This window comes from Echiichthys vipera (genome assembly GCF_963691815.1).
Source record: "Echiichthys vipera genome assembly, chromosome: 18".
NCBI classification, from domain to species: Eukaryota; Metazoa; Chordata; class Actinopteri; order Perciformes; family Trachinidae; genus Echiichthys; species Echiichthys vipera.
Window position 1 is genome coordinate 19,522,703 of NC_139843.1, and position 22,569 is coordinate 19,545,271.

At 40.3% G+C, this 22,569-nt stretch overlaps 1 protein-coding gene across 1 annotated transcript in view; it reads right to left on the reverse strand.

Moving 5' to 3' along the window:
* Positions 1 to 1,740: 1,740 nt before the first annotated feature.
* The window catches only part of pemt (phosphatidylethanolamine N-methyltransferase), a 66,476-nt gene continuing 45,647 nt past the window's right edge, over positions 1,741 to 22,569 (reverse strand). Inside the window, exons 5-7 of the mRNA XM_083932388.1 lie at positions 17,331 to 17,442; positions 9,190 to 9,264; positions 1,741 to 1,888 (exon numbers count right to left, since the gene is read on the reverse strand). Of these exons, the coding sequence (XP_083788514.1) occupies positions 1,834 to 1,888; positions 9,190 to 9,264; positions 17,331 to 17,442 (242 nt within the window). The 3' untranslated portion in view covers positions 1,741 to 1,833. The remainder of the gene's footprint in view (positions 1,889 to 9,189; positions 9,265 to 17,330; positions 17,443 to 22,569) is intronic.

Consider the following 22,569-nt stretch of genomic DNA (forward strand, 5'->3'; position numbering starts at 1 on the left):
TTGATATCATATTCCTGCTGAAACATCATCGGTTCTGTAGTTTTTGTTTTTGAAGCCTTTATTGGTGATCTTTCACAGCAGAAGGTGCTGCTATACTATATACTGCTACGGAGATGCTGAGACCCGGAAACGCTGAACTATCAGAGCAGACTGGGTTTTTTTCAGGAAGGGGGGTTAAAGAGAAAAACATGTTCAAGTAGAATACAAACCTGAAAATGAGCATAACAGGTCATCTTCAAATCTTTTTGCTCTGCTTTGAAGGACACTACATTTCACTCACAGCAATTGATCCAGGAAGATTTACACCATCAATTCTAAGACAATATTTTTATTAAAATATAGTCATCATGTAGGGTTGTTACAGGAATCTATATGAAAAGTCATTGAGAATTTGTGGCAGTGAAGAGGTAATGAAAAATACATATTGGGAAATTCTAATATATACGCATTGCTCATATCTTGTAATGTCAGGAATAGCACATAATGCATCTGTAGAGGAACACAAATAACACAAGGGGTGCTATCACAGGGTACATTACTATAATGGGACTTTTTTCCACAGCAGACTTGTCAAAACAGGTGTAATGTTAAACATCAATGATGATTTCATTCCATTCAGGTGTCTAAGATACAGGGTGCTGGTACTGTGCAGGATGTCCAGTGACAATATTACTTATAGCACCTCAGTTAAGGTGGATGGATTCCTTTTTCTTCTGTTGCAGATCTTCTTCATGATTTAGCCTGTTGGTGATGACATCTTGGGAAATACCCCTATCCATTTTCTTGCCAAGAGTTAGATGAGAGGATTGAGATCCCTCTCTTGTCTGGTATGGAGCTCAAACTGGTAGAATGTAAACCTAGCTTAGCATAAAGACTGGAAGTTGTCTGTCATTCTGCTTAACTTTACGTAATATATCATACAAACATGTTGATTTGTGGTGTGGTGGTTAGCACTGTCGCCTCACAGCGATAGGGTTCCTAGTTCGAATCCCAGCTGGGGCTGTGTGGAGTTTTTATGTTCTCCCCGTGTCTGCATGGGTTTTCTCTGGGTTCTCCAGCTTCCTCCCACAGTCCAAAGACATGCCCGTGATAGGTTAATTGATGACTCTAAAATTGTGAATGTTTGTCTGTCTCTGTTATATGTGCCCTACGATATACTGGCGTCCTGTCCAGGGTGTACCCCGCCTCACGCCCAATGTCAGCTGGGATTGGCTACAGCCCCCCCGCGACCCCTCTGTGGCATGTGCATGAATGACGTCAGCTCTCACACAGCCCTGTGCTGAGCGGACAGGATGATACGGGCGCAATGGATTTTTGCAAAGCAAACAAGCTCTAGGTGCATGTGGAGTCTGGGTGGACTGGATGATTTATGTTCTATCGGAACATAGCGTCGGTTTCAGTGAATATCATCAAGCAATTGTTGCCAACTGCAACTTTAATCAGTGCAACTGGTCACAAACTGGTCCTACACTATGCCACAGCAAGCGCGTGATTGATATTTAAAAGTAATATAAAAGTGATTTTCCCTAGTAACTAATTACTTTTATATGCAGTAATTGGTAAATTAATTCAATTACCAAGTATATTATAACAACCCCCCCCCCCCCCCCCAATAAAAATTGACTTAGAAAAATGGCTCCATGTAGTGTCCACATTCTTTACAAAAGCATAACAATTTGAACACTTTCAGCTGTATTGTGAACGTTGCCTTTAAATCCAGGCTGGAGGTGGATTAATGATCAATGCTGCTGGTAAGTCTGTCTGTCATTCAGTTTTTCCTCTTGACAGGACGGGAATCCTCACGCGAACCAGGTTCAGGAAGCGACTGGACGATTATTTATGCTTGCAGTGTTGACTCCTCTCCTGATAGATCTGTTCCGTGAATGGTCTGTAAATACAGCAGAACAAACATATAATGGTACAATAAATCAGAGACTGGAACACCGTACCACTCTGTGCCAGGACCGTATGTGTGTGATGAACCGTGAAGGAGCCTGAGCTTATGTGTATGAATGATAGGAAGATGCCTTGTGCCTCCACGTTCCTCCCCTCAGTTGCACATGAATGCACACAGTTTTGCACCACTGAACCTCATATTAACAAACAGCTGTACCAAAGAACACAAGCTCTGTTCCTTGTGTGTAATTGAGGGTATTTGAAAATAACACCACTAATAGGCCCCATAATCTTGTTTTTGGTAAGAGTTCTTGAATAAGCCATGGATTAGAGTTGTTGCTAAGCTTTTGTCAAGGACACACACACTCACTAGTGTACAGGAGACCGAAGGATGTAGGCTTGTCTTTGTTATATTTAATAGAAATTCTCTATCATGACAGTATTACTTGTAGTATTACCCGCCGACTGAATGGCCGTTGAGTTGCTATCACTACCATAGATATGAGGCGGTATGGCCCAATTTTACTTCCGTAAAAAATGGCGCAGCATAAAGAGCAGCAATGGTAGAGAGCTGTATCAAGAAAGGCCGCATAAGGAGAAAGGTTGGGGTGTGGATGGGTCAAACAAAGACAGGACTTTCACTTGGGAGACTGGTCCCTGCCCTGTGTGAAACCCAAAGTCCACGTTGACTTTCTTTTTAATTACCTAGGCTAAGTTAACCTTCTTACGTAACATTTCTTAGGTAAAGTTCTCAATAAACGCCATGACAAATCTATTCTATAGCAGTTTATTGTATGTTCTTTTTCTGTTATGACTGTCAAACTACTGGATAATAAAAGAAAGTTTGACTCTTCATTCTCTATATGTACAACATTAACCAGGCCATACAACAGTGATAGCCATCATATTAATTCCATACAGGGTTAGTGGTATACAAATAATAACATGTATACAATGATATATTTTCAGATTGGTACTCGGTATCGGAATTAGTATCGCAAAGAAAAAAAAAATTGGAACATCTCTATTGAACGTAAGTATTTTAATTCAAACCACGATCTTTTCCTAAACCAAATAATGTAGCTTTGTTGCCTAACCCTAACCAAGTAACGCTAGTTTTGTTTGAAGTCAGGACTCCGGGGCCGTCCAAGCTAACTGCCACCGTTACCACGTGAATAGACGATATCAGCCCCCTGCACCTAGGTGTAGCAGGGAATCCGCAGTCTATGAGGTGGATAACTACTGATAACACCCATTCAATCGAGTGATAACATTCAAAATGGGTGGTAATATCCTGGTCGAGTGTATCATCATACTTTTTAAAGTACTACTGCAGCTGGCAAGGTAACCGCTAACACGCTAGGCGGGGACATGTTATTAGGACTATATCGGTCACAGTAGCTCCACAAACTTCTCTCAGGATTGTACATTATTTCATCTAATAGTTTAATTTAAGCGAGGAAAAAAAGCTCTCAGAGCTAATGAGCTTGCTATCTGCCAGTAAACGTTAGGATTCTCATATTGTTTATTTAAACGTAGAGATTCTCATATTATTTATTATCCCTTTATTTTAGTCGGCACATTCACATGTCAGTGAGTGTGTATATTCTGGACTGGATTCACTAACCCATCACCCTCTTTCCTGTTCTTATTGGATAACCTGTGGAGATTGCACACATCCATAGAACCAGCACCTACGGGTTCATTAATTTATCGTCACTGAGGAGCCGTTGGTATTCACTAAACCAACACCTCTTTCATTGCACATACGGTATTAGTCACCTCACCCTGAAATAAACATTGAAGTAAAGATTTTTAAAAATCTAAATTGATAGATATTGAAGTAATTTAGAGCAGGCCTATTGTCTGCTAAAATCTGGAAATGAATTGTCCAAATTAGAAATAAAATAAATATTGAACCATAAAATGAGGTCAGGACATCCTTACAAGGGCATAAAAAGAAAACTGAGCATAAGCCAGCAAAATGGGCAGAATTTGCCGCCTTCATGCTTATTGAAGCATTGTCTGAACCTACTTGACGTCTATTGCAATTGATGCTTTCACCCATTTCAGTCACTGTGAAGCAATATCCACCTAGCCGTCCTGCTATCCTCGCACAGTTTAACTAAATGAGATGATTTAGAATCTATGCCAGAGGCAAAAGATAAATATAGCATATGAATCCTATCCCAGTCACGGTGTGTGGTAAAATCTGGCACCTGCTTTACCTTCAGATCACAGGGTCGGGCTGAATTACACAGTTGTGGATTGATTTCCTGCAGCGACCTGTGCACCTGTGCTCTCATTCCCATCATGATAATGTGTGACATTTTCAGAAATGCACGAGACTGTCTAACATGACTTCATTTAACCTGTTGGGCAAAAGAGGCCGTTCTGAAAGTCTCAGCTAGACAAATGTGGATTTTGTTCTCGACACTGGGTGACATATGTAGCAGCAAAAGATATGTTAGAAGATGTGAATAAAACAACCAAAAAAACCTTCAGGGGGCTCATCGGATGTAATCGGCTGACTGAGATTTTGATTCGTAACAGGGCTTCAAGGTCTTTGGCAATGTGCAATTTGGCAATTTTTTTATACTGAGAAGGCTGTGTGTCAGGAGAAGGCCGTTTGTTTTGTTCACATCATTGTTGCACTCTTTTGGACGAATTTGGCAATCGTTTTAGCAACACTAGGCCTTATTATGCCAATGAGGGAACGAGCGATGGAAAGTTTGAAAGGGAGGCGTATTGGTTTATGGTTTTGAAAGTTGTACGTGCACTTGGATAATGCATTTCAAAAAATAGGCCCGATCATGCGGTAAGTTCATATAGACTATTTATGTAGTGAATTAACAGAGAACATGCTGTATTGTGATAGATATCATTATCAAATAGATATGGAATTACCTATATCGAGGTAAAAAGATTTTGGCCATATCGCCCAGCACTAGTTTTAAGCATCGTATACCGCCAAACTATCTCTAACAGTGTTGTAGTACTCAAGACCACTTTTTGAAGGTCCCAGAATCAACTCCATTTTTATTTGGTCTTGTCTCGGTCTCAGGATTTTATTTCAAGACCACAACAGCCTTTGCATTGCCCAATTTATATACATATTTACATCAACGTTTGCTTGTCAGCTTTAACAGAACTGCTACACGCCGCTGCACTGCTCCCACACTTGGTTGAGAGAGGTAGAGATGTGACAGAAGACAGAGTGGACTAATGCATGCATCAATTCTATGAAAAAAAACACATGGCCACAGTCACTGTTCTTTACCTTAATGCCCAGGATTACCGTATTTTCCGCACTATAAGGCGCACCACATTATTAGGCGCACCTTCAATGAATGGCTTATTTTGAAACTTTTTTCATATATAAGGCGCACCGCATTATAAGGTGCATAGAATAGTCGAGGCTGGGGTTACGTTATGCATCTAGATAGAGCTGCGCTAAAAGGGAATGTCAACAAAACAGTCAGATGGTTGTTGCTTCCTCCACTTCTGCGCAATTGATTCGTTCATGTTAAACTCTCTCGCTGCTGCTCTAAACCCCTGTTCTACTGCGTGACATATCGCTTTGAGTTTAAACTCTGCGTCGTAAGCGTGTCTCTTACTACGAGCCATTTTGGGGTCTTTACAAAAACACACAAATGGAAATGAAACGGCATGCTTTGCGCAGTCATATATCAAAACATGCACCGAGCGTTGCTTCTTCTACGGGGGGATAATAGAGTCGGCGGCTGCTTACCGTAGTTGCGAGACCTGTTGTGGCTCAATATTGGTCCATATATAAGGCGCACCAGATTATAAGGCGCACTGTCGGCTTTTGAGAAATTTGAAGGTTTTAAGGTGCGCCTTATAGTGCGGAAGTAAAAATTATAGGGATTTTCACCTTCTTTTTTCACTTTTCTTTTCTCACCTTCACGGTCCAGAAAAATACCTCCTGTAATACTCATCCCATCTGAATACGACCCTCAACACGTAGTTTCCACATAATTTTCAGCATGGAGGCGCTTGAAGAAGCACTCGTATCACTAGATAATCGATTTTGTCCTTTAGTTTCGTGTCTACTTAGTTTTGTGATACGGGAAGCTGCTTATGCACATGGAGACAGGGAGGTGATCAAGTAACCCCTCCCACTCCTGGTAGAAAACAGGGATTTCTTAATTGGCCATTAATATTATAGATGTCCTGAGGTAAGACTATTTTACCCCACATCGCCACGTCAAACTAATCCTGTCCAAAATGGGCTTTAGAGTGCTAATTTTCAGTTTCGATACAAAGTTGCGGATCAAATTTTTCTTGATAACTTCAAACCCTAGTGCTTGTGTGTTTTGACGACCACTTCATGCAAAGTGAAGTAGTGAGGCACAGGAACATTTAAAAAAGGGATTTTGAAGAAGCAGGTCAGGAAACAGTTGCAAAAAGTACGGCAGCAAGCTGCTAGGCTGCCAGCTCCTAGTCTCCTCCTAGTCACTTTAACATCTCAGCCTCACCCAACTGGAACCTACCACCTGCTCATGAAAGTATAGGGTGAGCTTAACTGAAAAATCAAAATTTAACACTCTGGAACTGGAAACTAGATTAGATTCACCAAGATCAAATACTGCTGGCATATATAGAGTATATATACAGTATATATGTGCACCCATAACAATAAGCATCCCAAATATTACAAAATGTAATTTACTCCAGAACTTTCTTACTTATTCTTCTAGACCTTAAGAGTGCCCAGCCCCTCCCTGCTGAGACGACCTAATCAGGCAAACCTGCACACACTCTCCTTGATTGAGCTGGTGAGCAGCTGATCGACCCCCACAATCACAGACAGAAACATAACAAAAAACTACAGTCCAACTACAGGCCTGTGTCATTAATATACATCAATTACCAATTTAATGAATAAACTGAAACATTATACTAAAATTAAGGATTAGGCAGAAACAAAACTGTTAATGTCGGGAACAGGGCATACTGAAAAGGGAGATAGGCAGCCTTTCTCACAAGGCAGTTGAACCTCCACAGAAAGTGTATTTTTCTTTTTAGTATCTACCATAACTGCCAGCGTGGAAACGATTGAGTGATTGAGCAAGCCAGAGAGAGAGGGAGGGAGAGCTCATAAGGAAAATTCAAATAAAAACTACATTGTTTAAGAAAGGGAAGACTTAAGTTTTCAACAATTGTTTTGATACATTCTGTACTCAAAGGTTGAATATGGAGAATGAGCAGAAAAACGCCATTTAGTGTCTCAAAGACGTAGTCGCAACAACAAAAAAATAATTCCAAGCAGTCTGGTTGCAAGGTTTGTAGTCTACAGGAGAGTAGTATTGCAGAGGACTTTGACTGACGGTTAGCGTTAGCTGTTACAGCTAAGTAAACATGAAAGTGATCTTACAGATCAAGGAGAAACTTTTGCCATTCGCCATTTGGGCGTGTGTTTTTATGCTGTTATCTCAGTCCATGGAGTGAATGCTTGGCCTATATTGACTCTGGTTTTTGCCCATCTCTGGTCACTCAGCTGCTGGGACAAATAAGCAGCTGCAGGATTGGAAAACTCCATTTCACCCAGTGCCAGCCTACAATAGCTGCACCCAACAACAACAACCCTTCTACGTTATTGGCTGCTACAATGGAAACAGAACGTGACTGAAAGTCACTGTGAAACCTGTAAACATTTTTTTTAAATTTGAATTCCGACTAAATATATTTCTTTATGGAAAAAAGCAATACTTTCATTCTGTACCCCTCAAAATGCCCCGTGGATGTATTATTTTGATATTTTTAAATATAGCTTTTAATAAAGATTCTACATATTCAACCTTTAAGATGGTTTCCGGAGAAGAAATCCGATGCTTGCGCAGAACATTGTATTATAGGTGGATGGTAAAACATAAAGATGGTTATGTGGATTTAAGCTCCTTAATGTTAAAAAAAAAGTGTGTTTTTATGGGAATAATCCTCATTTTATCATGTGCGAGCGTATGTGTGTGTGTGTGTGGGGGGGGGGGGGGGGGGGGAACTCACATTGGTCTGGTATTGGTTTTGACTCGGTCTCAACCCCTCAAAGTCTTGAGCTGTGTCCCAAATCACGCACTTGAGGGTGGAAGTGCGTTCACGCCGGAAGTCGGTAAAATGCAGCTAACTGCATTTCTCCGGTCGCACACTCAAAAAAGGCCAAACCTTTGAGTGTGGATCGCTGAACACTCAATGCCCTCAATGGCCTCCATTTTGACCATGTAGGCGGGACTTAATTCAAACTGGAAAATGGTGAAACAATAGCGCAACGGAGCGACAACAACTAGATTTACTTCATAAATGTAAAAAGAGGATCAAAAGGATTTTTGGCAGTGCGCTGAGTTAGAAGAGTTGTTGGAAAAGCTTTTGGAAAAATAAACAGAAGAAGAAATACGATCGTCATTTCCGATAAGTTTCGGGGCAGCAGTGTGATTTGAGACAGCACTTACTGGGGAATTCAGTGTACTGATCATGTCAGTACATAGGGAACACAGTGCACTAATGTCCGTACACTCACTGCAGTGCGCGATTTGGGACACAGCATGGGTCTTGTCTTGGTCTCTATACACTCTTGTTGATCCTGATCATGACTTATTCTTTGTTGCGGTGGTTTTGACCGCAAAACTGGCTTGTGCAGTAGTAGCATGTTTGTGTATTCCTGTGTAGGTGGGTGTGTGTATTTCTGCAGATGTCCAGAAGTAGGTCACTCATAACTGGTCTTAGGACTTATCTCGTAACCGCCACGGACGAGCACGAGGACGTGGTCAACAAGGCTTTTTTATGAATGAAAAAAAAGTCATCCTCTCTTAATCATTTTTTTTTCTTTTTAAAGAACTAAGAATTTATGTATCACCCCTATTGAAGTTTAACTACATCAGTAAGCAATCTGGGGAAGTACCCAGTACATGATCTGCCCCTATGATAAATTATACGGCTATCAGCCTTTTGGGGAACAGGAATAAAAAAAATCTCAATTTCAACATACAGTATATCATCATACAGAAGTCACACATGGCTGTTTCCCTTGGACCTGGTCTAACCTGAGTCCTTGGTTGAGTACCTGTGAGGACCACTAGTTTATGGGGAAATAGAACTGAAAGGGAGAGCTGTTTATATAAAAATCATCTTATAAAATCCACAGGAGTTCCACAGGGAGGGATTTTGGGTTCCCCTGCTCTTTAAATCAATGTTAATTATTTGGAACTGCGTATGCTGAATGTGTTAAATGTGTTCTTCATATAGTGTCATGTGCATCTGTGACAAAGAAAAACTTACCCCTCAAATCTTATCGCCACCTTGTAAACCACAGCTACTGTGGCAGTCACGGCGAGACCAACAGGACTGGCTCCACTGAAGACAGAAAGGTAAAAAAAAAAGAGCGAGACAGATGGGTTAGATTATATATTGTGTATACAACACAATATGTCCTGGATATGTGAACAGCTTCCTAGTGGAGTTCCTTTATTAGGACAGTTAATCTATCTCAAATAGATGTGAAGTGTGTGATAATAGGGAGCAAGAGAGGTAGAGAAGTATATAAAGAGAGCAGAATCTGAGATTGAACTGAAAATAATAATCTTAGTGTCGACCCAAAACATTTTTACCGTGCTTTCAAAATATGCAAAAAACAAACAAACATTAAATAAAATGTGAATTGGATGTGTCTCCAACAGCTGGATTGAAGCAAATAATTAGCCCCCTGAATGCCAGAGAGGAGTGAAACTGGCCCCTGACCTTTTTAAAAGATCAATTTAAACTGAATTTAAAACATGTTTTACCCTGTAGTTCATCCTTACGCAGACAAAAAAACCCACAACCCACTGACCTACATAGACAGTACGTGACCGGAAAGTGGCACAGTGACACAGATTTATTTTATAAAGAAAGAAAAAAACACATTACAAATGATGCAGGTACACTTTTATCATGGTGGTGGCAATGTGCATCATTAACTAGAAAACATTGAGTGCTGGACTGAGAGCACTCTCATGTGGCTCAAAAGGTTGAGTAACAAAAAGCTATTACCTCAAATCCTTGTATATTATATAGCCCATATTCTATATTTATAAAATGGATCAAGCAATCTGTCTGGTTCTTAACTGTGGTATGAATCCTGTATACCATGTCTATGAAGTCATAATAGTAGGGACTTACACATAAACTTAAAAGACGTAAAAGACAGCATAAAAGATTTCAACATATTTCTAAAGTGATTGGTTCGTCTTATTTTTTCACAATATATTTATAAAGTGATTGGTTGTCCATATTTTTAAAAACGCTCTCTGTTTTTGGAAATGTCAATCAGCTGGGCCGGGTTGTCAGTGACAGGGCGGTGACAGAGTGCTATCTTTAGCTTAAGCTAACACTACACACTATGTTCATGTTCAATTTCCACAGATATCTTAGTTATACCAGGATGGAGCTAGCAAAGCGGTTTAATGTTTACACTGCCTATAGAAAGTTATGACACCCTTTTGAAATAGTCACTTTTTTTTTTGCGGAGTCGCCAGGATTCAGAGCAAAAAAGTCCAGTTAAATTTAGTGCTTTTCTGAAAAATACACAAGGGCATCACCGCAAAGGATACTATTCCCACTATATGGCTCAAAAACAATATCATTTAAAGAACTTGTATACTGAATTTCTAATAGGACTCGTTTCTAACAATGACAAATAGCATGCTGATGTTCAGCAGGCATACAGTAGTGTTTTACTATGTTCCCCAATATAGTTTAGTGTGATAATGTACTTATGATCTAAAAGTATTATTTGAGGCTGATCTGATGGGAATGTTCATAGTTCTGCAGGTATTTGGTAATGAAACCAAGATTAGCACTATATGGAGAGTTGAGAGATCACCAGAGGTATTACACTACATCTTGTGATAACACCAATGTGCGCCCCGCGTCCTTGCTCCGCGACATTTACAATTTGTGTTTGCTATTTTACATGTCACCTTTATAAGACACCTGGCTGAAAAATTTTCATTCAACAGCACTACCGTGTACTTTGTGTATTGTGTCCTTTTCCATAAGTTACTGTGCTGGAAAGTAGCCACTGAGTTATTAATCACTTTAGGTAGGTCCCCACCTATCAATTTCTCTACATTCAGATACATTTGAATCTACTTCCTGTTCAGTCTACGGTTTACTGTATGCAAGAAGAAACAATATTGTCGAGTCTGCTCTTTTGACTTGTGTGTCAGTTCAGTAACAACTGGGATTACATTCGATTCACGACTTCCGTTAACTTTGAATGTGGCACACAGACCACCTGCTTTAGAGACACATTGATGAGTCAGTAGACCTTACGTGTTAAGCTCTATTTACCACTGACCTATATTACAAACTGTCACAAATGACAACACCAAAACTGGCTGGACCAACAGCTGACTTGATTGGGCAAAATTGGTATGTAACTGCTATTCATCATAAAAACACAGCACTCCCTTGAGCTAGAATTAAATGCCATTTTTTTCTATTCTTCTTCTGATTCAATTCGTCCCCCACTTTGTGAGCTGTGAGGAAAAGAAGTAGAGCCCTCCTTTCTGAATAAATGAATGTTGATAGGATTATATCAATTTCCAATCTGTGCATCCATCTAGTTCACACATGCCTATAATCTCAGCCATACCAGCCTTTTGCTGTTATCTTAATCTGCGTCTAGGCACGACTATGCACCATGTGTGTTTCCATATGTGCTGTCTGCATGACTCAGGCTGCAGAACCTAATATTCTGACAGCGTGGAAAACAAAATGTTTGGACAAGGGTATGGACCAGATGGGGAAAATTATTTATTTGCATTTGTTACTTGTTTTTGCACAAGACAGGATAGAATATGTCTTACAACAGCGCCAACACTTAGTTCCCGATTAAGAATGAATGTAAGCTTGCAAAATGTGATTTTAAAAACAATGTGGGGATGGGGGGACTACCTGTAGCAGACCGAAGGGTTGAGTGAAATGGTTTAGTTTCCACAAACCCACAGAAATTGCTACATAGTAAATGAACAGGATGTGACAAACATGTATGCATGCCCACTGGAAGGTGAGACCTTTATTATGTGGCCTGTGGAAATATATAGGTCATATGCTCATCTCTGTGGTGTTCTTAAAGAACTGCCTTAGCAGTGCTTGTTATTGAATAGTGCTGAACCTGGGAAGAGTGATTGCTTGCTGATTCGGGGCATAAAAGGTGTTCGCGCGCGCGCACACACACACACACACACACACACACGCACACACACACACACACACACAGACACACACACACACACACACACACACACACACACACACACACACACACACACACACACACACACACACACACACACACACACACACACACACACACACACACACACACACACACACACAAAATCAAGATGATGCTTGTGGAAGGAGCAGCCAATTGAGAAGTTTACTTAAGATTTCTGACAGAAATCTAAGAACACTATCTACAGATTATTTTACACATTTACTAATTTGGTTACATATTTACAGATTTATAACTACAGAGATACAACTTCACAATTCTTCAAGCCCTCAGAGCAGCTGTAAAAATTATTATTATTAGTACACGAAATTTATAAAAAGTATGTGAACCCTTTGGAATTACCTGGATTTCTGTAAAAATTGGTCTTGGATTTATCTGATCTTCATCTAAGTCACAACAATAGAAAAAACACAGTATGCTTAAACTAATACCACACAAACAATTATATGTTTTCATGTTTTCTGCCTGCAGTCCCGACGTGTCACCCATTAAAAAATGTTTGGCCCATTATATATACGTACATAGCCACTTTATTGAACATGTTAAGTTATAAAACCCAAAAAAGGACAGGAATGGCCCTGCACTGTTGAGCAGCTGAAATCCTACATCAAGAAAGAATGGGAAAACATTCCACTATTCAAAAAATGACAGCAATATATCTCCTCATTTCCCAAATGGTTAAAGAGGGTTTAATAAAGAGGTGTTGCAACATAGTCATAAAAATGACTCTGTCCTCACTTTTTGAAACATACTGCTTGCTTCAGAAACAAATACATTTCCAATCAATTCCAATATACACTCTTCTATTAGCTATGTTTTGGTCTGCATCAACTCCAGAGGGAAACATCTGTTTCTTTAGCTGCTAACTGCTCCACTCTGTTCCCCAGCTAGTCTCGATCTTTTCCTGTCTGCAATTTGGTGCTGGGCAAGTGGAGTACAGTATTTGCTTATAGCATTCTTCAGTGTTGTCATTGTTAGCATGCTAATGTTAGCATGTAGCACAAAAAACTGCTGTTGGTAAGTGCGGCCTCATTATCTTGCATTCATTTGGATTTTCTGATTTTATTCTTTCTAATATCTGTATGTGGTATATTATTTAGTAGACTATTCCTATTAAAATAATATTATCTGTAAGATGGACGAACCTTATTGTAAAACATACAGAATTACCATTATGACCATTTGATTGTCTTGGAGATTGAAGGTCACAGGCATTCAATGTTGGTTTTTAGCTTTGCCGCTTACATGCAGAGATTTCTCCAGATTCTCTAAATCTTTTAGTGTTATTATGGACTTTTAAGCGATTCAATGAAGATAAACACAGTTTGAGAGTGAATTGTAATAACTTTGCTGATCCCTCAACTTTGAATCTAGAAACATGGCCAAATAACAACATTTGCCAATGTTAGCATGCTTACATGCTAAACTACAATTTTGAACATGGTAAACATTATACCTGCTAAACATTAATGTCAGCACCATCACTGTGAGCATTTTAAAAATGTCTACGTTAGCATGAGATACTTTCAGTCTTGTAAGTCTTGTTTAAAGTGTGAAAGCAAACAAAACTTTAAATGGCACATTAAAATGTGAGGGAAATATATTAAAACTACAAACTTTATTTGTCCCTGAGCCGAAATTCAATTTAATGAGGGATAAAAGGAATTTAGTATTAAAACAACCTTGGAATTCAAATACCATTTTTTTTTATACGGTTCATCACCTATAGAATTTTCTTGTGACAGTGAAACAAAACACAAATGCTGAATCATACATCTATGAATGTTCTGGGATCATGGCATTGCAAATTTAGCATCAAATACATGCTTTGTCCGTGAAGCTACGTCATCAGATATATTTGGCTGTTTTATGACCGAACTATCCCTCTCCTTCTGCACTTTTCACACATACACAGAGAGGGGACTGGAGATTCTCGCCCAGAGCAGAGAGTGTCCTTTTAAAAGTCATAGCGTTGTTGTTCTCTCTCCTCTGCTCCTTCCCACAAGAAGAACACATGATAATGGTCCATAATGTAACTACTCTCCATGGCAGTGTTAAGTGAGTAAATTAGAGAGCAGGGGGCAAATGGTTGAAATAGCAAAATAGCTTGTTTATTTATTCGCTACACTGCATGAAGATAAAGATTTTTATTCCATCCAATCCATGCTATTTATGGGCAGCAGTTTTTGTAACAATCATTCAATTTAGTGTATTTGAATTCTGTAAATAAATGATCTCTATCGTGGTTTTCATTGTTAGTCCAGAACTCTTGTGTTTAAGTCATGTTGCAAACTCAACATTCACAGAAAATGACGTGGATGTGACGCTAAAGACAGAAGTGGGCGCACGCGCAAACTTTTACGTAATCTGGAAGACAACATCCAATCGTGGGATCAATATTTCCAGATAGTTGCTCATATGCTTTTATTCCTTACGTCAAAGCCTCTTGAGGCAAGTTTTCTGCACCCAGTGGTCGACCACCAATTAAATCTTAAGGAATGTAACTTTTAATACGTTCCGGTCAGAGTGCCTTAGTGGTTACAGCCACAGGGCCCTAACACACGAGATGCTCTGCCAGGAACACGTCACCAGCAAAACTGCCTTTGATGTGGTTGATCATAAATTATTATTATTCCTTATTATGGATAGAAACACACAAAAAAGTAAATTGCTTAGACCTTGCACTTGCTCTGACAAAAGCCTGCATGTCAATGAATGCTGATGATACAACAATATACTATACATGTGTGCACTCAAAGTTACTGAAATCACTGTTACCCTCAACAAAGATTTGCTGGTAGTACATGAATGGGTTATATAATAGCCTAATCTTAAACATGCCAGAGACCGAGAACATCATACAGTATTTGGTTCAAATCAGTCGTTGACCTCTAGACCGCAGCTGAATTTGATAATGAATAGTGTACAGTAGCTGTTGAGCAGAAGAATCAAAGCTTTTTGGTCTTATTTTATATTGTAAACTGCTGTGGACAAAGCATATAGATTCCCTTTTTATATATATAGTGGTTGTTTTGTCTGTAATATCTTATCTATTGTAATGTTTTATGTTATGGGTGGACCCCAGAAGGTGTAGCTGATGTTCTGCATCATCTAATGGGGATCCTAATACAATTTTATATCCTACTACTCCGGTTTGGTACCACAGTCCTTTTCCTGGAGTGATGCTCCATACGAACCTACATTATATGTAAGCAAAAAGAAAGAAAAACATCATGCAGCAACTTTGATTTCCATTGTGCTGCTAAATTAATGTTGTTCCATTAATTAAACAGCACGAGACCAGCATGTGTTCGGGCATTAGGGTAAGTGCATGTGTATGTCATTTGTCTAGGCCAGGCAGAAAGACCTGTAAAAGGCCTAATGCGTTGGTGAGATTGTCTGGCACAGCAAGAGGCTTGTGGGAGTTGATGGGGGTGTGTGTGTGTGTGTGTGTGTGTGTGTGTGTGTGTGTGTGTGTGTGTGTGTGTGTCCTGTGTGTGGAGAGTTTTTTCCCCTCATGTTTTTTCAGTTGTACCTTCAAGGAGTGTGTTCTTTGTGTGTGTTTGACATGTGACCTTCAGTTACTCCCACAGTCGCACAGAAGCATGACCTTGATGGTTTTATGGCGTTAACGGCACAGTCCATATCACAACATATCTGAAGTACGAAGTGATTACAGGTGAGAGAAGGACAATCACCATGATGTGATTAGCAGGTATTGTAATGCATACTGGTGGTGCTGTAGAGCAATGTTTTGATGTACCTGTGTAGCGTGTGTCTTGTGTTCTACCCTGGAACACTGTAACACTGATAACTCCACTTTGACTTGGAATTCATGATTTATGACATGATTTAGACTTGACTGGATTAAGTGCAATGCACCTCACAAGCTACATGGTGATCAGCAGTGACCAAAAGTTTAAGCAGGCTCCAACAGATTTCATGAATGTTGAAAATAATACTCAACTTCTCCCGAGCACTGATTTAAATGTGGAAACTGGGGTACACTATCGTAAATGAGCCAGAAACTGCCATAGTGGAAAGAACACATCCCCATATACATCCGTTGTTACGTTGAGTAGAAATAGTAGAGTCAATTGCACACATTATTACTACCAAAATTGCATGGGAATAGCATGAGCTGGTCTGTAAAGATTCTGGGGCACCCATAGAACCCATTTTCAATTGTCAAGAGATGTTTTTTCATCGTCGTGCACCAGAGAAATATGAGTAATTATTGATGATTGGACACTAGTGCAGAGACAGGACAACAAACAGGGACAGCATGATGTAGACAGAAGAAAGCAGAACAGGCTGAGGCTGAGGCTTCTACTGGAGCTCAAATGAACAACAGAGGGATGGAGGTAAGTTGAGGGACGCAGGGGAGAGAAAGAGGGATAGAGACAGAAGGGATGGTATGGGTTATCATTGGGTTGAGCACTCAAAGCTTGCAGTTATTTTAATGTTTATTTAATAAGGAACAATGCACATGTATTAGCATGCAAAAGTGCCATATTTAGCCATGCGGGCTAATTTTCATATAAAGAGAAATTAAAAGAGAACGTACAAGAGCTCACCTAAGAGCCGCAAGTGAATACAAAGCAGAGAGAAAATGGGGTAAAATTAGTCACAACAAAAAGGACCAGAGAGGCAGTAAGTCCACGTAACTCTGTGAGGAGAAATGGGGGGCTAATAGCTTTTATTGGCGACTGGCTCGTCAACCCTGGAGCACTCGCTTAGCAACTACGCACGAAGGGCTCCAAGAGTTGTCATAGAGACGAGGCACACATAAACGTTTTTACCTCCCCACCTTTTTCAAGAGCAAAGCAAACTTGGAGAAAACAGCATTTGCCAATTGCAGGTTGAAGCTAATTTCAAATGCCGCTTCTGTATGGCCTCACTTTATTTAGAACGCCATTTGATGTACACCAGCACTTTAAAAGCCAGGCTCTGGGGCATTTCCCTTTAATTTAATTTTATTTATGTTTTAACAACTCCTCTGGTAATTTCTTAGAACCAATCTCAGCTACAGACCTCTGCTGAGACATTAAATTCATGTTAAACTCTTGTTGACTTCAGATACAGCCGTGGAAGTGACCTCTCCTCCTTTCCAGTCACATACACATACACGCACACTTACATGAGTGCCAGGCCGAGGTAGTTGGCAGTGCTGCCCCAGTACATCGGGTTCTCTATGATGTTGAAGGGAAAGCCTGTCACCTTTTCATCCATCAGGATGCCAAAGTAATCACCTGTAGAATACACACACACACACACACACACACACACACACACACACACACACACACACACACACACACACACACACACACACACACACACACACACACACACACACACACACACACACACACACACACACACACTCACACACACACACACACTGTGCGTTAATGCGGCAACAGGTCGAGATGATATCTATTTGACAAGGTGGAGGTGAAAACATGTCCCAGCCTGCAGTTGGCATAAGCAGGGGCACCAGTTTCCAGGCACAAGTTGTTCAACCATTTCAGGTGGACAGGGATGCAGTGTCAAACCTGTTTCACACTTCCGCCATGGTTACTACAACCTTGATGTCTCATTTGAAACTCTTGCCTGTCATCGAACTCACACTTTTGACATGTTTCTGATAAACAGCAGACAGTGAAGTCAGCCTGAGGATGCACTGCCAAGGATCATGACTTTGGCACCACACAGCCTTGTTAATGCAACACTGTCTGGCTGTTCCTCCGCCACCCGGCTGTTACTGATGTCAACACTATTACCTCATGGGAATGATCTCCTGTGAAAACTCCGTGAAGAATTATGAAAAATGATGAACTGTACTTTTTTCCAGAGAGGATAAGACAACATTCTGATTTATTGGTTGATATAGTGTCTAAGGTTTGATCCTCTGGGTGGGTGTCTCTCTGGCAGCGGTTGACCAACATTTTCAGAACTACTGTTGCTAGGAGACTCGCTGTCAACTTGTGGTGTGCTGCTGACTGGAAAAGCATCACCATTACTGTAGTATAGTATTAAGAGGGATGGAGGGTGCCACCACTTAGCCTTGCTGCCAATTTGTAACAGTGATCTTTTCAATGGTAAAGACAATTCCAGAAAACTAAAGAGGCATTTAAAAAATCCTTTACAAGCAAGATCAAGCTTAACCTCACCATATTAAATATTTGGGAGGACCCACCCTGTTGTTACCAGCCACAAAAGCAACACTGGTAATGTTTTCACCTTGAGGGTCTGTGTGTCATCATCTGTGTGGTCCTGGAGACATCCCCTGTACCACGAAAGGGGTTTTGAGAATTTCTACTAGGTGTTTACCGTATATGTCTATCTGCAGCCAGATTTTGTCAACAAGGTAGTTTCGCAACTGTGTACGATACAGTTATGAAACTTTTCAGGTGTGTAATTGAGATGAATGTGGTCCAAGCCAGGGCAGCAGAAGTAGGGGGGAGGAAGGAGGTAAGGGGCCATTCCCCCATTACCTCACTGCCTGATTTGGCATTATGGCTTGTGTGATTCCATCGCAAGATGATCCCTAGTTCAGTTTGTATTGTATTGTATGTACATGAACTGTTTGCCACAAGACATTACATTGCGTTCAAGTCATTTAAACACTTGCAAACGACCTAAGCGCACAGAGTCACAGAGTAAATTAGTCAGTGCTAAAATCACACATATTACACAGCAATGGTTAACAATGCCTGCTCCCCAGCTGGCTGACTTTCTGTGTGGTTGTTGGAAGTGATATTACAACTGTATTTTGAGTAAAATAAATAGAATTTTACCTGGCAGGGGAGATACCATGATCCAGAAGGTGGTTCACCCAGGGCGAGGCTAAGCCATTGCACTCTGGTTGTGTTGACCCCTGCAAATTCCCTAAATGTGGGAATCTCAACCGATGATTTCTGGTAGTGGGGGACTGCGTTCGCGCTCTCCCCTGATTTACTGTAATTTTTCAGCTTGGGATCAATACAGTATATTTATCTATCTCTATATATGGAATACAAATCACAGAAAGTACAAAAGTTAGTTCAAAAGATAAACACACAAATATGAACTAATTTTAGCATTGTTTAACATTGGGGTAATTTGCAATAATTGGATGTTGAACAAGGGAAGCCAACAACAGCGAGCCAATAAAAGACTGGGGGCAGGTGAACTACATCAGGATGCCGCTCAATGTAACCTGAGCATTGACTGTTTTTCCCCCTGTAATTTGCACACACAATATACACACATTTCCTTTATGTCTCCCTCATCCACCTACATACACACACACACACACACACACTCGGTACACCTGACCTCGCTATACACACTGCTGGCCCTGTTTTTTTTGTCAAACTAATGCCTAAGTTGTATAACATTTTTTATTATGTATGCTCATTTAAGGACACAGGTGGTGCAGCACAAAAAAAAAAGAGATTATATAAACAAATGTGTTTGGTTTTGAATAGAATACCAGTGTAACTGGCCTCCAGAAGAATATGCTAACCTCATTTTTTGACCTGCAAAGCAACTCAACAACACCAACTCCCCTTCAGATTTAAAAGCCAAGCATAACATTTTTTCATTTGATGTTCCAACATCATTGTTGTTTCATTGTGATTATGAAAATGAACATCCTGGATTTGCTGTCATGATTGCACTGTAGTAGCTTAGAGAAGTGGGTCTGTGATTACAAGGTGATGGGAGTTTTGGATCCTTGGCCACCTGGCCAATACGTTCATATTGTCCGTGTAATCTGATTGTGTTTGGATCTTTGTTTCTAACCCTGAGCTATCAGTTTGTATTATCAGGTCACAGTGACTCAAGGGGCTTATTATAGAGTGCGTAAGACACATCGAATTACAACACACCCACAGGCTACAACCTCTAGTTTGTTTATGTTTGTGCGTGTCCTCAATAGGAGGAATTGGAAAGGTAGATTGGGGTGATGCAGGGTTTGGAGTCCATCCCTGGTTGTTTTTTTAGGGCAATGCTTGTTATTTTATATTGCTAATTTAATAATCTGCCTCTTAAGTGCGGGTGCGAGTTGGTGCTAGGTGGACAACAGGCTAAAAGAGGAGCTTGGTGGGTTTTATTTTGTTTCGGTCGAGTTTTAATGGAGAGGGTTTTACGAATATTTAACAAGACAAATGAAGGTAACATTAACATCTTGGTGAAAGAGAGAAACTTGAATTCAGAAGTCATGTTTTTTGTTTAATAAGGAAACAATGTCCAAGAATGTTTCCTTTCCTTACATTTTGTGAGTTTATTTTGTTTATGTATTAGCGTAAAAGAACTTGTGGAACGGAATGAACTTGCCACTTAAACACATGTCCCAGCTGATACACTGCTGAATACCGTCTATCTGCAATCACCGGTTGTTGGGCTGGTGGTTGCCAGTTGGAAGATTGCATATTACCAAAATGGTGAATCATCAAATGGTGAGGCACATACTGTCTACGAACAGTACACAGTGCAGTTACCTTAAATTTGTTCAGAATTCAAATAAATAAATATGAAAAATGTTAAAAATATTGGAAACATATTGGAAAGGGCATATCATCTGGAGAGCATGACTATGCTAAGTTAATTACCTCAAAAGTTAACCCAGTTCAGACCGAAGATTTGCGACAACAAAAAAACGTTGCAGGTAAACTTTGCAGCAGTGTGAACTGACCCGTCTCGTCTTGACTCAAACCAGCTGATGTTGTTGCCTGTGACTCAGCTTGTCAAGTCTCCAGCAACAGTAGCAGTTTCAACAACCAATCAGCCTGAGCAAAGTCCGCTGGTCAAGTCCCTTACAAACTGTCAGCTGGTCGAAATGGCAGTTTTGGACGAAGGCTCAGTGAGCGCAGTTAGCTGAACAAGGGAAGCCGACTACCATCTTTTATATAGCAGTTAGCTGCTTGAAGTCTTAACTTGACTTCAAGCAGCTAAATGGAATTCAGCCATCATATTATTTACACATTTGCATTTCCTACTGTGACATGTCAAAATGTCACACACAGGCATCGTAGCTTCAGCGTGACAACACGTATGCGACTTTGGGGTGTGTAGTCTTTCTAAGTAAATTAATTAAAGTATTTTCACAGTCTAAATCACTTGTCGCTCTCTTCGTTCACCACCCTAAATGTTTTTTCTGAAATAAGGTCCCATGGTGGTCCACGAGAAAGAGAGGGACTTCACCTCAAACCCCGAGCCATCTAAAAGATACACTTGCTGCAATAGGCCTTTCTTTCTCATCGCAGACATTTTGACTGGACAAAGCCGGGAAAGCACAGAGTAACACGTAAGCCCTATTCTGACAGATTAGATTAATTTGGGCATGTGGGGTAAGGTCATTTTTAGTCTTCCTAATGCGCCGTGTCAGTAACCATTCCAGAGAATGTCAGTCAAAATTACGGCGAGGTAAGAATGTTTTACACCACGTCCCCACGTTAAAGATGTCCATTTAGAATAGGGCTTAACAATGGCTCTGATCTAATGAGAGTGGCAGTTAACAAGAATGCAGGATACCAGGAACATGAAATCAAATCAGCTAAATTGAATTCAGTCAGAATAATTTCACTATTAACGTGTTTTTCCCACTGTGACGAGCCGGAATGTCTTCCGTGAAAAAGGCCAATAGTACTTTACTTCGTTATATGTATGAATAGGTTACACAGGTATTATTTTACCATGTCTTGATTTTAGTTTAGAGTTTATACAGCTATCTGAATCCCAGTGTGAAAACTCAAGAGAGACTGCATTCTTATAAATCACTGGATGCAAAACAATTATCTGTTCTGTGCTGCAAAGTAATGTTTCCCCCTGCCTGGAGATATTTGCTACATATACTTTAATGGTCTGCTACAAATGGTCAGAGAGTAAAACATGACAGCAGAGTCTCTTGTGATTGCTTTGCTTGATCTGCATACAAAGGAGATGCCTGTTTATACATACAGAAACATGCACACACACACCCTTCTGCTGCCCCTGCTGTCTCCCCTCTGTCAACACAGTTTGGTATTCATGGCCACAGAGTGATGGGCATTTCAGCACAGTGATGGACAAAGATGGGGAAGAGGCTGCGAGGCTGTCTGGATCCTGGAGATGACTCACTTAAAATGACTGACCTAGAAACCAGCGCTTGCCAAATGGTCATAACTGGGATACTCATGTTAATTTGAATCATTGCATGGATGGATTCAACAGTACGAGAAATGAAAGTAAACATGTCTGTGTCAGAAGCAGATGCAAATATATTTTCAAGGACATTGAAGTGTGATGACCAAGCTCTATAGATTAACCCAAATGTTTGTGAAGTTGTGTTGTTCCCATGTAAGCGCATGTATGTGTGCTTGCTGGGATACATTTTTTTTCTCCTGTATCCT